The following is a 14949-nucleotide window of genomic DNA, read 5'->3' as shown; positions in this document are numbered from 1 at the left end:
GCTTACACTCCCTTCGTATTCGTAACTGATTCGGGCTTCGGGTTGGTGGCTTGTGGCAATTGGTATTGGTGCAAGCACATCGATGGGATTCGTATGCTGGATTCGTTGGCTCATTATGTTCGAATCACCAGCCACGACTCGGATTGAGAAGCCTAGCTGGGTGGCTGGTCGTGTGAGACAGACTTGTCTCTCTTCCGTCACCAGTTTTGGAGCTGATATTCTACCCGCATGCCTTGCGCAACCGCCGAAATCTGCTTCCAGCAAGTCTACTTATACACAATCGAAACACCGTGAAATCACCACATGAGCAGGAGGAGACGTTCAAATAAACATCATGAAACCCAACCGAAAGACACAGATTGCTATCTTTCCGGCTCATCATACCGTTGAGAATGCTACTGCACCAGATCATAGGGCGTACTCTGCGGCCGATACGCCGGCAACGGACTATAGCTTGCGCATCGCATTACGGCCAAAGAGAAAATTTGACGCCACGCTTGAGGACTCAGCACAGAATGTCGTTCGCTCGCAGAAAACCCATTCCTTGGCCCAGACGTCGGACATCGAATGGAACTCGCCCTGGAAACACTACCGGGAGGAGTTCCAGCTACACGATCTCGGCGGTAGCCTGACAGTGGCGGTAAGACAGGGAACGCAAGTCCACATCAGAAAGATAGCTCTGCTGGAGTCGCAAGACGCTCTGTCAAAGTTCAGAAGGCTCCGCCACCAGAACGTTGTCGAGTTTGTCCACGCGTACATGACAGACCCCTATCTGCACGCCGTGTTCGAGCCCACGACGTTCAGCCTCTATCACTTGGCGAAATGCCCGAAATATCCCGACGAAGCCCAGCTGGGTGCCATCGTTGGTCAGGTAAGTGACGGAAGGCAAGCATTCGAGGATCGAGAGTGACGTGTTCTGCGTTGTAGGTCGTAGACGGTCTCAGCTATCTAGAAGCCGAAGGCTTTGAACATCCCACGCTCGACAGCGGCAGCATATTGGTGACCGATGCGGGAATAGTGAAGATCGGCAAGTACTTTCTTAGCAACTGGAGCGACGGAAGCCTGATGCTGTTCGGCTGTTGATCCGACGTCTGACACGGAGCAGCCAACCAAGAGCTTTGCCGGCCGCTCGAGGGCCACAGCCAGCACCATATCGACACTGTGTGCCGTGTTTCTCAGCTTCTCATGCAAAAGTATTGCAAGGAGACGCCAGGTATCGACGACCTCGACCGCTGGCCTCCGGACTCGGGCGGGTTTGCTTTCCTGGTCGCAATCGAATCGGCGTCGTCCATCGACGAGTTGCAAAACGTTGGTAGTGCCCGCCGTTTGGTATTCGCATCCCTCTGTGGCCACGTTTCTCACTGGTACTTGCAGCATCCGCTCTTGAGACACCGCGACACCGACTGTCTCCTCGGTCTACTCAGTCTTGCACGTGTGTCAGTCTTCCCAAGAGAGTATGAGTGCAAGGCCTAGGCAACGCCGGCGCCGAATCGAGCTTCTATCAGCCGTTTCCTGCTCCGTAACAGATAACCCTACGTGTTCTTTTCTACTAGACTCTTAGGCTTCTAGTTTTCAGCAATCCATTCTTTCCAATCCATTCTTTCCAACCAATTCTTTCCAATCCATTCTTTTCGTCTTGTTCTTCCATGCAACACGCGCGAAATCATTTTCCGCGCCCTTCTGCCACCCTGACCACGACTTCGTCATGGATTGGGTCACCACCTTGTACGCAATCTGCCTTGCAAGCATGACTGCCGGTCTCGTTCTTGTGAACGTCTTGTCTCGCACAAGCAGAGCTCGAAGACGACTCGCGCATCTGCTCGAAAAGCACTTGCTATATCGACTTCTAGTTCATCGTCATTCTTTATTCGGTCCTTGGAACGTCGTGTCCTTGCTGCTTCCAGCAGTGTACATGGGCGTCAACGCGTTCTGCCTGGCATTCCGACCGTCAACCTTTCTCTCTCGCTCGGGGAACCTGGCCCTCCTCAACACACTCCCACTGTTTGCCAGTTCCTGCTTAGACTTTACCGCAGACATACTGGCTTTACCTTTTCGGCACTACGCGGCGATGCACAGGTGGCAGGGTCGCGTAGCAGTGATGCTTCTTGCGGCCCACATCGTCAGTGCCATGCAGAACGACAAGTATCAGGTCCAGGTCCCGGATAGCATCAACGAGCTTCTCCTGCTAGTTGTAATGGATACTTCTTTTTTGTTGTCTCCCGCTCGTGAACTTGCAAGTTCTGACCTTTCTCGTAGGGTTCAATCGCAATGGTGGCAGCGGCGACAATCTCCTTTCTACCCTTTTTCCGCCGTCGCATCTACGAGCTCTGTCTGAGAACCCACCAAGCACTTGCTGCGCTGGCAGCGGTGGGGGCCGCGCTGCACCTACTATCGGTTGCTGGCCGGCTTAGGCTGTGGGTGTACATCTACCTTGCTGTGACGACACTGGCAACCTTGGTCCAGGGCTGCTTGATGGCTTTTCGCAACAAGGCTTTGGGACAGACGTTTGGACGAGCCTACATCGACCACGTTACGGGAACCGTGCAGGTATCAATCAAGCTGTCGAGGCCACTTAAGTTCGAGGCGGGACAGTACCTGTTGTTGTGGATCCCGAGAGTCCGACTGTTTGAGTGCCATCCCTTCGTCGTGACTTCGTGGGCCGAAGCGGAGCAAAGCATCGTCGATCTCTTTATCAAGCCCCGACGAGGATTTACTTCCAGCCTGGTCCGATATTCTCACGGGCACGTCGTGCCCCGACTGGCCCTCTTCTCTGGGCCACACGGCGTCAGCGTGCCGGTGTGGGACTATGAGGCGGTGCTCATGGTGGCTACGGACCACGGGATTTCTGCCCAGGCTCCGTACCTGAGGAAGCTTGTGTACGGATACAACCACTGCAGAGGCCGCACGCGGCAGATACACCTTATTTGGCAGGTAACCAACCTTGGTAGGTCCAAGGAAAACGCGCACTCGATACGTCATTTGCGGACTGACTATACCAGGGATCGTACATGCGGCCGAGTCAATCCTCAACCCCATACTGAACGATGACACGCTCGACGATGGCTACGTACACACATATGAGTCCCCTCCTGAGCGTTGGCCGACCTTATTGACCGAGCTGAAAACAGATTCTCGAGATTTCCATTTACTATGACATGCGGGAACAAGGAATGTCTGTCGAAGATCTCAAGATGCTGATCCCGGGTTGCAACAGCGACGAGCTGATAACCAAATGCGCTTCGACGCACATCCTGAGCGCGTCTGATGTCGAACGGCTGGTGACCAAGCATCTTTACGGCGGCACTGGTCGGTCACATGGTAAACCGGCTCGTGTGAGGGATTTCGGGACGAGAGCGCGACTCTACGTGGGCAGTCCCGATCTCGCGGCAGGCCTGTGGAGTGAGGCATCACGCATCTTCGATCGCACAGTACAAGAAGCAGTTGGAAAGACGGGAGACATGTTGATTCTTGGTAAGAGCTGTTTCTGCGGTGGCGAATCCTTTCTCACCAGCGCCGTAGTATCCGCCGCAAACGAAATACGGGACGCACTTTGCGACCTTGCGGGAGGTTTCCTGATTGAAGAAAACCACCCTCTGTACGACGAGTACCGCAAAGGACAAGCCATCCGCGAATATCTTCAGACCAATGTCTGGCTGCGGGAGCTTGATTATCAGCCGGCGGATTGATGCACTTGAATGTGTACTTGGTCAACCTGCGAGCACGTTCCCGATAACGATTTCTCATACGACCGTTAGATATCGTACCATGGTTTCAGATAAGAGATGGTCAGTTGCTAAACAAGTAATTTAATCATCTTTCATTCGTGCCTTTCATACGTGCAGCGCTCGTGGGCAGCTGGCAGTCCATTGCCGCCACAGGCTATGCCACATCGGGGCTCACTTGATTCATGGTTATGAGACCGGGGTTCTCCAACACGGCCGACTTACATTGGCCAACAGAGTGTCTACGGAACAAGGGCTAGGCGAGAGAAGCAGGCGCCAAACAGCTGTGGGACTGGCTGGGTCTCTGGCAGCTTACTGGTTAGCCACTTCCGGCCGTGTGCATCTGAATTTGTCCCATTTCTATCTATGCTCATTTCTGGCTCTGTCGGATTCTGGCTCTGTTCAGTGGCTGGTCCATGGGTAGTTCGTAGCTGCCAGCGTGGTCTGGGAGACCACATGAGCCACAGCTCCACAACAGCAGTACGAAAAACAGTCAGTAGAAAGTTTGGCGAAACCCATTGCGTCCTTTTTTGTACGTGAAAGAAACGACTTCGTAGGTCGCTCTTCTCTGGATCCTGTCCGCTTCACAAAAAGCCTTCCCGATACGTGATCTATTTCCTGTAAATCCAGCTGCTGATGTTGTCGGGGCAGAGATCGTCTGGAAGTTCCGCAAAAAATGCACTGATAGTTTTTCCACTTTTCGAAGTGGTTCTTGGGGATGCATGGCTGAAATCTAGGTCTCGCGCGGGCATCGTCAATCATGCGTAGACAGAAACATAGACCGTGGGATGCCATTCTCTGCTTCGACGAAAACATGGGGGGAAACGCTTATCTCTCCTTCGCCAGAGCCCGGACGGAGAAGGCCGTCAAAATGAAGATGGATAGTCGTATTGGCTGTAGGAATCTTGAACACAGATTTCATCGAATCCAGCGTGTCGCCATATGTCAATGAGCTGTTCAGCGCCTTTTTCAGCTCGCCGTGTAGAAATTCGTTGGGAAATAGATCCGTTATCTGTCGTTTGTTGTGACCAAGTCCAAGGAGCAAGTGAACGTCTTTTGGGTTCTCTCCTGCCAGAATGTTTTCAAGGTCGATGCCAATCATGAAAAGAAAGAGATCCTTGCTGGAGACCTTCTTGAGGAAGTCATCGGTTGTAAAGATGAGATTCTGAATCTGAAGCCAGTCGTCACTGGTGTTGCTTGTGGTTGGGGCCATAGCTGTGCCGTCTTCGATAGGTTTGGTAGTGTTTCAACGGTACACTACGTCGGCCTGTCGCGAGTGTATAAGCATCTTTGTGTCGTCAATGAGAAAACCGAGACCGGTTTTGTTACAGAAAAGCGCCCAAAAGTGTAGTTCTGGCGTAAATGGTAAGTCTCGCTTGGTTCTGCGAACCCCGCACCGTAGTCATACGTGCGAGGGAAGAGGAACCATCTCAAACAAAGCAGAGTCTGGGCCACTTCAAATGCTTTGTCTAGTGTTATGGATGTACAGTATGTGTCCACGCTGTCGAAAAATCCGAAATCAACTTCTGGGAAGGCGTCCACATAGAGCTATATTTTGAACCGGCAGGGGTCATGCTCTCAGCTCGCAAGGCCAGGCTCCAATATGGATTCGCCTACGGAAGAGACTTGTTCCGTCGCGATTTCGACTCTTGTGAGAACTAACGACGTGAGCAAAATGAAGCGCTGTTCAACCGCCGTGCCTGTGATTGGGAGTCAGCTCTGGCTCTAGCAAAGGTAGTGGCTTCTCCCTGCTCCTTGCATTTTGCGTTCAGATCATGACGTGCTGTTCAGAGCGCCGCCAAAAATATTTGGTACTCGCTCGCTCTATTCCCACCTCAGTGACGAGTTTGAAGAAGGCCCAAGCCGCATTCCAGAAAGACTACACAACCATCAATTGACCATCATATCTCCTTAAACAATGCCATCGATCGTTGGTGACTCAGTCGGCGGCAGATCCACAGAGCGAGTAAACAGTCTTCTTCGACGAGCGCTGGAAAATGCCCACCGATGCGCTCGAGCAGACCCACGCCTGCCTGCCCAGACAGAATCCCCGAGCCATGCAAAAGCTTGCGAACCGCCAGTCAAACCCGAAACGAGGGATCATCACGTATCTTCTACCATGTGCGAAGGAAAGACTCCATTGTTTTCGCCTCTGGACTCCTGCGAGCAGGACCGCTGCAAGTAGTGCGTCTTTCATCAGGAAAAAGGGTGGCATCTGTGTGGGGTCATGTCGGATGTCGAGCAGCTTCGTTGCTCGACACATGGTAATGACACGGATAGTTATAGCACAGCAGTGAGGAAGCACAGGTTGTCCATGCAAGGACGGGCTCAGACGACCAGTGACATTCCAAGTACGATTTCTATTGTAGTAACCTTGACCTAGACCTAGATATGTAAAACACCGAGAATGGTCCCGATAACTAGTGGTTGATGCTTTTACAAGGACCCAAGTAATAAAGACCCTGCTGTCGTCAATGAAAGTTACTCGAGAGTCATGGATCCGTCTCTTCACATTCAAAGAGATCCAGCTCCGATTGAATCCTTCTGACTGGATCGTCCCAATCTACCTCATCTGAGGTTACGATGAACAATTTTTCCAGTCGCTTTTGTGCGTCGTCCAAGATCTGCCATTGATGGTTGAGCCTCTGGATGCTTGAACCAATGCGATCGATGACTGGCTGCAGTTCATTCGCTGTGTTCCTCCACTTTGACGTCTCGATGGTACCTCTTTTGGTGCTGCCGTGTTGCTCGGCTGAGCTCGCAGCTTGACAGTCTACGAGAGTCGCAAGCTTGCCTCTCGAATGACTTGCAGAGCGCACCCGTTCAGCCGAGATGCCGAGGCGAGTCAACGTCTTCTCTAGAGCTTGCTGACTGACCACCACGGGAGCGTCGTTCTCGATCTCTGATGGGCGAATTTCCGTGTTGCGGCACACGAAATTTTTCAGGTGATCGAAGTTCTTGCCGCTCAGCCCACCCCCTCCTGAAGTGAATATGATCGTGATGTTGAGAGACACGACGCCATGAATTTCCATTCTGGCAGGATGCGTTGTCAAACGCCTTACATGGAGAGTAGGGAGGTGTAGTACGATGACGTTCAAAAAGGGCGGGAGGGCGGACTGATGAAATACTTTGCTCGGTGGCGTACCCATGGCACCCTCCGCGACACGATCCTTGTCCGACAAGCAGGTTAAATGCGCCACTCGCCTGATGTGTCTTCTCGACAGCCATTATAGGCTTGGAGTGTAATCGGAAAGCGATGTCCAATTGTATGGAAAGCAGCCTTCCGCATGTGCATTTCCTCTTGAGACGTGATTGCTGCGGCATATGACTGCAAGCAAGTAGCCGACCCCGCCACACACCTTTGGACCGACTACAAGGATAGGTGTGCATCTAGTCTACCAGTTGGCTGCTGCTGCCGTCGTAATTGACTGAGAATATGAGAAAAGAAAGCCGCACTTCACCCATTGGATTGCTTTCAACCCGCCGATTCCCTTTCTAGAGGAAGATCTGGACGAGGGCCAACGCACACATAACCAAACTCGCCACCAAATCACCAATCGATGCTCCAAAAACATCCCCCTTGCTTGATTCGACGCCGAGCAAGTCTGCGACAGCTTGAGACGTTGTATGCAGCGAAACCACAAAACCCGTCACTACCGCGAAGAGCACGACAGCAACGACGTTCAACCCGAACGAGACAAAGCTGAGCAGCCTAAACTTGAGGCCGGCAAGCAAGAGTATAGCCGAAACTAACACCAACGCGAGCCCGGCGGACAGAACGGTCTCCAAGTTCGGACATTTGTCCACCAGTCCTTGCAACTTTTCGATTTCCCGGGGCGAAGGGAGGAACGGGGCAAGGTCTTGGACCAGACGCAGGGCAGAGCCAGGGATGGCGGCGCACCGAGAATCCACACATGCGTACTTTGTTCCCACGGACACGCTTGACGGCAGACTCGCGGCCACCAAAGACTCTCCTGACGCGACTGCGGCGGTGACCACGCTGGACGCCGCACTCTTTACCGCCGTAGCAATAGACCCAACCACATCGGGAACCTGGACGAAGCGTCGAGCTTGTTCATGCAGCTTAAACACTGTTAGTCACGGCTTCTCATGTCGACGGGTAACGCACCAAAATCTGCAATATGCCCTTTTTCTCGTTCGCTTCATCTTGCAGGACCCTGACGGTGACTGCAAGTATCGCTACCGCCAAGATGACGTGGAGGGCTGTGGCTACTCTGGAAATCATTGTGACAAAGAAGGCCAGTAGACTTGCTTGGGCGATCTAGAGAAACGAACCGGAGACCTCTAAGAAGCGAGCGCATAAATAGCGTGACGCGTATGGCCCATTGTCTCCCTCACCGCGCACAGGTAGACAGACTAGAGCTACTTCTGACAGCACCGGGTACATTGAAAAGTACACAACACCGAAATGCATGCATTCGTCACCGTCACCGCTGTTTATGGATCTTTTTGGCTGACAGGAGGTGCTGTGAAGGACGGGGCCCCCTGCTACAAGGTTGACGCTATCACTTTCGGAAAGCAGTAAACGGCTTTGAACATAAAGCCAACCTAGCAAACAAACGGTGCGGACTTTTTGTAACTCCCACCAACGAAGTAACGTCAGCTTCCGGCAGTTACTGCTCTTTGACTTCTGCGTACCACGCCAGCTAGAGTAGCCATGAATGGCTGTGTCGATGAAGTTCCTGGAACAAGAGAGGAAAATGGATTGGGAACGGCCAGAATGCAAGCGCCGTCTTTTTCTTCGCTGTACGACGCACGAACGGCCGAGATGATGAAGAACTGTGAGTGATACCCCACCAATGAACTTTCACGAGGTTGCATCGACTGCACCATGACAATAAGGTGATCATTATGATAGCTCTTCTAATCCAAATAGTACTCTACGCTATGCGTCATCAACGACCGTCTGAGGTGACTGCTTTGTATTGTAATTACACTGTTCGGCCCAACTTGTAACCGATCCATCCCAGCTCGCAGACGGCTAGCTCGTGTACTCTAGCCAGAGCCCACCAACCTTGAGATTGGAATGGCTGGCCGCGGATGGAGGCCTGCGTAAGCAGCAAATTCGGGCTGTGTTAACTCTTGGTCTGCCTTCAGATGATAGTTTTCAATCATCAGTCGGTATCTTGGGAGACTGCCTTGAACCAAAGCTGTGCATAGCGCTTTCGCAGCTTCTGCGTAGCTCGAGAGCTCGTTGTGCGTATTATCGAGCCGCTCGCGGACCTGCTGGAGCTGATCTTGCCGCTCTTTTTTTCTCATACGCTCTAAATGTGGCTTTTCTGGCAGAACACAAAGAAGCACATACTGAGCGGACCCCCACTCGTGGCGCAGCTGGCAGATATCGTGCCAGATTTCAAACCGTGACTGGAGAGACCTCATTTCTTTTATTTCGGGCTTGGAAATGCTGATCTTGATTTTTTTGGCGACGTCTTTGTCACTACCGAGACGGGCCATCTGCCGGTAAAACAGCACGCCACTGTAACGGCGGTAGAACTCGCTCTTGAAGCCGTTCTTGATGGCAGACCATATCACTGACAGTTCAGAGCTTTCTGACATGCGAACACTTCGGTAAAAAGCCACGGCCTCGCTCAATATGTCAAGAATGGTCCTGCACTGCTGGGACATTTCTGGCGGCATCATCGGCATCATCGGCATCGTCATGTCGAGGACCCGACCGCTGCGCAGCGACGTGAGCTTTTCATTGGGGGGGCCGGTTGGATGCGAGGACGACGATGGATTGTGCGGGGCTTGTGCCGACGCAATTGTCCCCGCTTCACAAGTCCGTTCTCTGGACAAGGGGCGTTCCTCGGCCGATAGAGAAGACCGGCTTGCTGGCCCAGGAGAGGCATCGAACGTAAAATCGCCGCCGTCTTCCATGTCAGCTGTGAAGCCCGAGCGTGCCGGTGAGAGATCGTTGCCTTCGCATATGAAAGCATCGTCGAAGAAGACAGAATTTTCTGCTTGTGCTTCCTGAATGCGGGTGACAACATCAGAATCCTTCACGTTCAGGCTTTCCATCAACATTTCCATGAACAGTCGTGCTCTCGCGTTCCGGAGAAATATGGGGTCGACAAGCTGCACCGGCACCCCTCCGTCGGCCAGAAATCGCATACTCAAAAGCATCAGCACCCCCGAATCTTCGAGACGCGCCCCAAGGAGAGGCTGGGAGAAACGAATCAAACGACGAGGAAACAAGACTTGGAGCTGCTGCTCTATTTTTGAGCCATTTTCAACGTCTAGGCCGTACAACTGCACACAATCTGTGTAGGCAATGGCGGCAAACCATGTCCTGTTGTAGCTGCATGGAACGAGCGTTGTGACGTCTGGCGTTCCCCAAAGCCCTGGTAGGTTTTCGATGGTGCTGGACGTAATATGGATGGGATCTTGAAAGCGGAAAGAGGGGTAAGATGACCGCAGTAGCCGGAGATAATCGGTGATTACATCGGCATCTACGTGATCATCTTGGGCAAGACGCCACAACGATGGAGTGACTCCTAGTTTTGCGGTATTGATAGAACATCCCACAGTCTGCATGTAGTTGATCCATTCGTCGGTAATATGGAATGGCATGTTTTCCTGCTGGGAGAAACTTTCCCTTGGTGGGAACTCTACGGCTGTCCGTTCTGCGTCGTGGCAGAACGCCAGCGGGTAGCGACTTCGAATGAGCCGCAAAGCGCATTGCAGCATCTCCATCGTTGCAGAGCAGAAAGGGTGTGTAGCAAGACGACGGAAAACTTCGTACTCGTCCATCTTGAATTGAATGCGCGGTGAGACCTCAGTTCAACCAACCTCTCAGAAGTGTTGACGAGTTTTATATTCAGGCGTTAGGACTGTGTACAAGCTGGGATTCCCAAGGCTTGCTCGGAGAACATTCGAGGATCCTCGAACGCGACGACTGCATCATAGCTGAAATTGGCTTTTGGCGTAGGGACACAACGTGAACCGCAGCTTTTGTCTCCTGTCAATAGTGACGGCGACAAACGACAGTTCAAGAAAAGAAACAGGGCAACAGCGGAACGGTGTCAAAGGGCGGATCTCCAACAGAAGTTCTGGCAGTCATCCGCCCCGAGAACGGGACAACAGGACAGCATAAGTCGACTGTCGGCCGTCGACCGTCGACTGGAGGAGCCAATGGCCGGACTCAAATGATTTCATGTTCACGTCCAGGGGCAGTAGATGAATTTGGTGCCTGTTTGCCTAAAATGCCCATAAGGCCGAATGAAGGTGGGTTTCTAAGCGAGTGCCTTGACATGAATCCCAGCTATATAAAGACGGTATCGTCCTCCAAGCTCAGACCTAGAGCTAGTGCAGTGCCTCTTTGCAGTACACATCGTGGGAAATCTTGCTTTACTTTCTACTTTTGAATCCACCTCTCAACATGCATCGCCAGCAGACTATTCACTTTGATGCCCCAGAAGATGGTGGCCTCGGCAGAGACTCGATAGTCGAATGGAAGCCTTCGGGACGCCAGCTCTCCATCATGGCGACACTGGCTTTGCTATCGCTCATGGTTGCTCTCGACGCCTGTGTCATTGTTACCTCGCTGCATGTCCGTTGTGTCTCCAGGGCCGCTCCCATCACATACCAAGCTTACAGTCGCAGGTTATCATCGAGGACCTCGGTCTCAGCACATACGACGGCTTCTGGATCGGCACGGCTTACCTGCTGGCCAACGCCGTGATGATGCCTTTCATCGCAGACCTTAGCCATGTGTTTGGCCGACGGCCGTGCTTGACCGTTTCCGTCGCTTCCTTCGCTCTCGGTACCATATTCTGCTGCGTGTCCAACTCGATCGGCTTGATGCTGGTTGGGCGATCTTTCCAGGGCGTCGGCGGTGCTGGTATCATCGTCTTGTGCTTGGTCATTTTCACCGATATCGTTCCCCTGCGACTTCGGCCCAAGTGGTATGGTCTAGTGTGAGCAGCTCCTGGCGAACTCTCTTTTTTCGCTTCGGTCCGCTAACACGCAGGTCATCCACAGTCTGGGGGCGTGGGCGTTGGGCAACTGTATCGGCCCTATACTGGGCGGCGTCATTGCCCAGAAAACATCTTGGCGTTGGATATTTTACATCATGTTTCCGTTCTGCGCCGCCGGCTTGGTTCTTGTGCCCTGGCTAGTCAACATCGAACCCCCAGCTGCTGCAATAAGTGAGAAACTGAAGAAGGTTGACTGGCTCGGTAACGCCCTGTTCGTCGGCTCGGCAACGTTGTTGTTGGTGGCTGTCTCTTGGGGCGGCTTGCGCTACAGTTGGAGGAGCGTCGGCAGTCTCCTGCCTCTGTTTCTCGGTGCGGTTGGCATGGTCTGGACGATGATCTACGAGTCGCACTTCGCAACATATCCGTTCCTGCGTCGGCGACTTTTCCAAAATGCCAGCTCTATCGCAACGTATGCTTGCGGCACGATCCAGGGGCTTGTGGTACGGTTGACATGGCGTCACGTGCGCGAGATAGAGTGCTAACGATGATCACAGATGTACGGGCAGCTGTACTACGTGCCTCTTTATTTCATGGATGTCAGGAGCTTCACGCCGGTCCAGACCGGCATCGCACTCTTCCCGGTGATGTTTACGCTGGTGCCGGCGTCCATCATCACCGGCCGGCTCGTGACAAGAACGAACAACTACCGGTATCCGATCTGGGTCGGCTGGACTCTGGCCAGTGTTGCGTCCGGTCTGATGCTGCTCTGGGATGCCGACACGCCATCGAAGGTATGGGCGCCGACGCTCGTTCTGCTTGGTCTCGGCCACGGCGCCATTCTGAACGCGCAAAACATGGCCTCGCATGCCATCTGCAACGAAGGCGACGAGGGCATCGCCGCCGCGATGTATGCCTTTCTCAGACAGTTTGGCATGGCACTCGGGGTCGGCGTTGGCGGCTCCACCTTTCAGAACGTCATGCTGCTCAAGCTGGAGAAAAACGGGTTGTCGGCCGCCGGCGTACACGGAGGTGCCGACGCTGTCGCGGCCATTTTGAGCGCTTCCAACGATCCCGAGCTGCGGCCCAAGATCTTGGATGCGTACGTCTACGGCTTGCGAGGCGTCTACGGCCTGTACGTTGGCATGTCAGGAGCGGCGCTTTTGATGAGCCTCTTGATCAGAGGCGTATCAATGAACAAAGGTCTTTATTCCGAACGTGGGACACACCTTGAGGAGACGGGGCATGGAGGAGTCCAGCAAGCCCAGGATTGAACGTGCTTCCAATCCGGTGTTTATGCCCACACCTGCAGTACCAAAAGATTATTGTGAAGCTGAAGCTAAGATTCTATGTATCAAAAACAATTCTTAGATACCAAGCATCCCCGTACGATCTGAAGAGGAAATGAGAATGGCAGTCATGTGAAGAACAATGCACGGTTGTTGGAAAACCTGCACACAAAGGTTTCAAGTAGCATGCCTGTCCGGCGCCATTGTGGGTTTCCGGCATCGCAGAACTGTGCTATTGACGGTGCTACCTCCCATGCGTTCTACTGGTGGCCGTCGCAATCAGGAAGCGCCCCATCAAAATAAGTGGGAGCATAGTCCGATGACTTTGAGGTGATTCATGCGCAGGGACGGGGCATCCTTTCACACTGTCCCCATACCCCATGGCAAGGTGTACGCATTTGGAAATGTTGACGTATGCGATTGGCTTCCGCCGAGCTGAGTCAGCCGTGCAGACATCCACATTGTATGACGGGCCAACTTGACCAATAGAACGACACAATTCCAACCGCAACGGACCGCAAGCCAATCATCAAGGGTCGCGTTGGCAAACAAGTGTTAGGTCTTCAGTTCCGCAGTGTCGTCCCCGCCGCACTTGATTTCATGATTGGATTACTGTGATACATGCCCAGAGACTCAGGGCGCGCGCCAACAACATCCCCCAATCGCAAGCCACAACAGGACGTGTAATTGTAAATAGACATCGCAGAAGGTCACAAACGGATCAAGTATGCGGCGGGCCATTCCGCTGTCGGCCTACCATCTTAGCTGCTATGATCATAAGAAAGATGCCGCTACGCCATGAAACGCAGCTCGTCAACGCGGGGCACCAGAGACAATAAGTAGATCGAGACGAGCTTCTCACTCGCTCGTGGCTATTGCTGTCCCCCCTTTCTCTCATTTCTTGCATTTGTTTTTTCCAATGCTTTTCTCCTGAAGCTTGACTATTGGCGCTCGAAGCACATCAACACCTCTCAAGTGGAAAGCTCACGAATCACAATGTCAAAACCCCACCAGCTGACTTGCTCTGTGTTGACCACGTTTCCGTGAAAGCCTTGGCGGCCACAGAACAAAACACCACTATCGTTCCCGACCACGTCGTCTGAGAAACGTCAGTTGTTTGCGACTACACGGTAGATCGTGCATCCTACTCAGGTCTATGCCGTGATCAGCAGTATGTCCGCCGCCGGCTTCAGCCTCCGTACTGCACTTGTAGTTGGCCCACGATGTTGTCGAGTTGTCGGACGAACAAAAGCCTGCCGACCGAGAAAAGTATCCCCTAGAAGTGATTGGTGTTTTGCCACAGGCTGTCGGGGATGTACTCACTGGTCTTGTGCCATTAAATTACCGTCATCATTGACCAGGCAATGGTTCAGATCGAGGACAGACCAGCGCCAGGTGCCTGTTGTGGTCCTGCAGTACGCGGCCATCTTGTTCTTTTCGTTCCTGAGGGTACCCCAGTCAACGCAAGAAGATAGAAAACCGCGTGGTTGGAGGGAGGCCCCTCTTCCTATAAGCTGGGCTACAGTCAATTCTCCTCTTGTGTGTCCCTAGAGGCTGCATACAATAGCCAAGCGGCTCAGAGCTTTGGTAATTGAAAAGGCCATCTCACGCACAATGATTGACTTTTTGACGAAGACAGACACATCCACGTCAGAGACGGCAACGTCTTTATACGTTGAACACCAGCCGATATTGACTGTGACGATGATCATGGCGGATACGTGCTACATCACAGCGTTGCCCGTCCGTGGTCCCTTTTTGACTCTGACCACCCTTACGGGTGCAGAGCATGTATTGTGCATGTACTTTGATGGGTATTTTGGTACAGCACTGACCTCTCGCATGACGACTCAAGGGGTCCGCCTCCAGTGAGCACACTGGATGCTGCTTGAAAAAGCAGTAGGACGATGTGGCAGACCTTCTCGTGGTGTCCGGTGTCAGTAGGAGTGGTGGGTGTGGCGCGGTGCGTCGCGCGCGGTCGAGAACCGCGGCTGGACGGTGCTG

At 53.0% G+C, this 14949-nt stretch overlaps 9 protein-coding genes across 9 annotated transcripts; 4 read left to right on the top strand and 5 right to left on the bottom strand.

Annotated features, from left to right (window-relative positions):
• Nucleotides 1–334: 334 nt before the first annotated feature.
• CDEST_01905 (Putative protein kinase) lies at nucleotides 335–1083 on the top strand (the record flags this gene model as incomplete). The annotated part of the gene is made up of 2 exons (XM_062918064.1): nucleotides 335–871; nucleotides 928–1083. 2 exons carry the CDS (start codon nucleotides 335–337, stop codon nucleotides 1081–1083), a joined length of 693 nt encoding a protein of 230 aa, XP_062774115.1.
• Nucleotides 1084–1185: 102 nt separating this feature from the next.
• On the top strand, nucleotides 1186–3061 carry CDEST_01904 (Putative ferric reductase transmembrane component-like domain, riboflavin synthase-like beta-barrel; the record flags this gene model as incomplete). Its single annotated transcript, XM_062918063.1, has 3 exons — nucleotides 1186–1454; nucleotides 1570–2191; nucleotides 2257–3061. The coding sequence occupies 3 exons, from the start codon at nucleotides 1186–1188 to the stop codon at nucleotides 3046–3048; spliced, it is 1683 nt and encodes a 560-aa protein (XP_062774114.1). The 3' UTR covers nucleotides 3049–3061.
• Nucleotide 3062: 1 nt separating this feature from the next.
• On the top strand, nucleotides 3063–3686 carry CDEST_01903 (Putative merR-type HTH domain-containing protein; the record flags this gene model as incomplete). The annotated part of the gene is made up of 1 exon (XM_062918062.1): nucleotides 3063–3686. The coding sequence occupies exon 1, from the start codon at nucleotides 3156–3158 to the stop codon at nucleotides 3684–3686; it is 531 nt and encodes a 176-aa protein (XP_062774113.1). The 5' UTR covers nucleotides 3063–3155.
• A 790-nt stretch (nucleotides 3687–4476) lies between these two features.
• Nucleotides 4477–4935, bottom strand: CDEST_01902 (uncharacterized protein; the record flags this gene model as incomplete). Its single annotated transcript, XM_062918061.1, has 1 exon — nucleotides 4477–4935. One exon carries the CDS (start codon nucleotides 4933–4935, stop codon nucleotides 4477–4479), a length of 459 nt encoding a protein of 152 aa, XP_062774112.1.
• Nucleotides 4936–6214: 1279 nt separating this feature from the next.
• On the bottom strand, nucleotides 6215–6871 carry CDEST_01901 (uncharacterized protein; the record flags this gene model as incomplete). Its single annotated transcript, XM_062918060.1, has 1 exon — nucleotides 6215–6871. One exon carries the CDS (start codon nucleotides 6869–6871, stop codon nucleotides 6215–6217), a length of 657 nt encoding a protein of 218 aa, XP_062774111.1.
• A 346-nt stretch (nucleotides 6872–7217) lies between these two features.
• On the bottom strand, nucleotides 7218–7968 carry CDEST_01900 (uncharacterized protein; the record flags this gene model as incomplete). The annotated part of the gene is made up of 2 exons (XM_062918059.1): nucleotides 7218–7805; nucleotides 7852–7968. 2 exons carry the CDS (start codon nucleotides 7966–7968, stop codon nucleotides 7218–7220), a joined length of 705 nt encoding a protein of 234 aa, XP_062774110.1.
• A 770-nt stretch (nucleotides 7969–8738) lies between these two features.
• On the bottom strand, nucleotides 8739–10493 carry CDEST_01899 (uncharacterized protein; the record flags this gene model as incomplete). The annotated part of the gene is made up of 1 exon (XM_062918058.1): nucleotides 8739–10493. One exon carries the CDS (start codon nucleotides 10491–10493, stop codon nucleotides 8739–8741), a length of 1755 nt encoding a protein of 584 aa, XP_062774109.1.
• A 628-nt stretch (nucleotides 10494–11121) lies between these two features.
• On the top strand, nucleotides 11122–12930 carry CDEST_01898 (Putative major facilitator superfamily, MFS transporter superfamily; the record flags this gene model as incomplete). Its single annotated transcript, XM_062918057.1, has 4 exons — nucleotides 11122–11292; nucleotides 11346–11659; nucleotides 11724–12159; nucleotides 12214–12930. 4 exons carry the CDS (start codon nucleotides 11122–11124, stop codon nucleotides 12928–12930), a joined length of 1638 nt encoding a protein of 545 aa, XP_062774108.1.
• A 986-nt stretch (nucleotides 12931–13916) lies between these two features.
• On the bottom strand, nucleotides 13917–14657 carry CDEST_01897 (Putative cyanovirin-N; the record flags this gene model as incomplete). The annotated part of the gene is given in 4 exon segments (XM_062918056.1): nucleotides 13917–14044; nucleotides 14094–14146; nucleotides 14269–14492; nucleotides 14508–14657. 4 exon segments carry the CDS (start codon nucleotides 14655–14657, stop codon nucleotides 13917–13919), a joined length of 555 nt encoding a protein of 184 aa, XP_062774107.1.
• Between the last annotated feature and the right edge of the window lie 292 nt (nucleotides 14658–14949).

The sequence above is a fragment of the Colletotrichum destructivum genome, chromosome 1 (genome assembly GCF_034447905.1).
Source record: "Colletotrichum destructivum chromosome 1, complete sequence".
Taxonomy (NCBI): Eukaryota; Fungi; Ascomycota; class Sordariomycetes; order Glomerellales; family Glomerellaceae; genus Colletotrichum; species Colletotrichum destructivum.
This window is presented reverse-complemented; position numbering and strand designations above follow the sequence as displayed.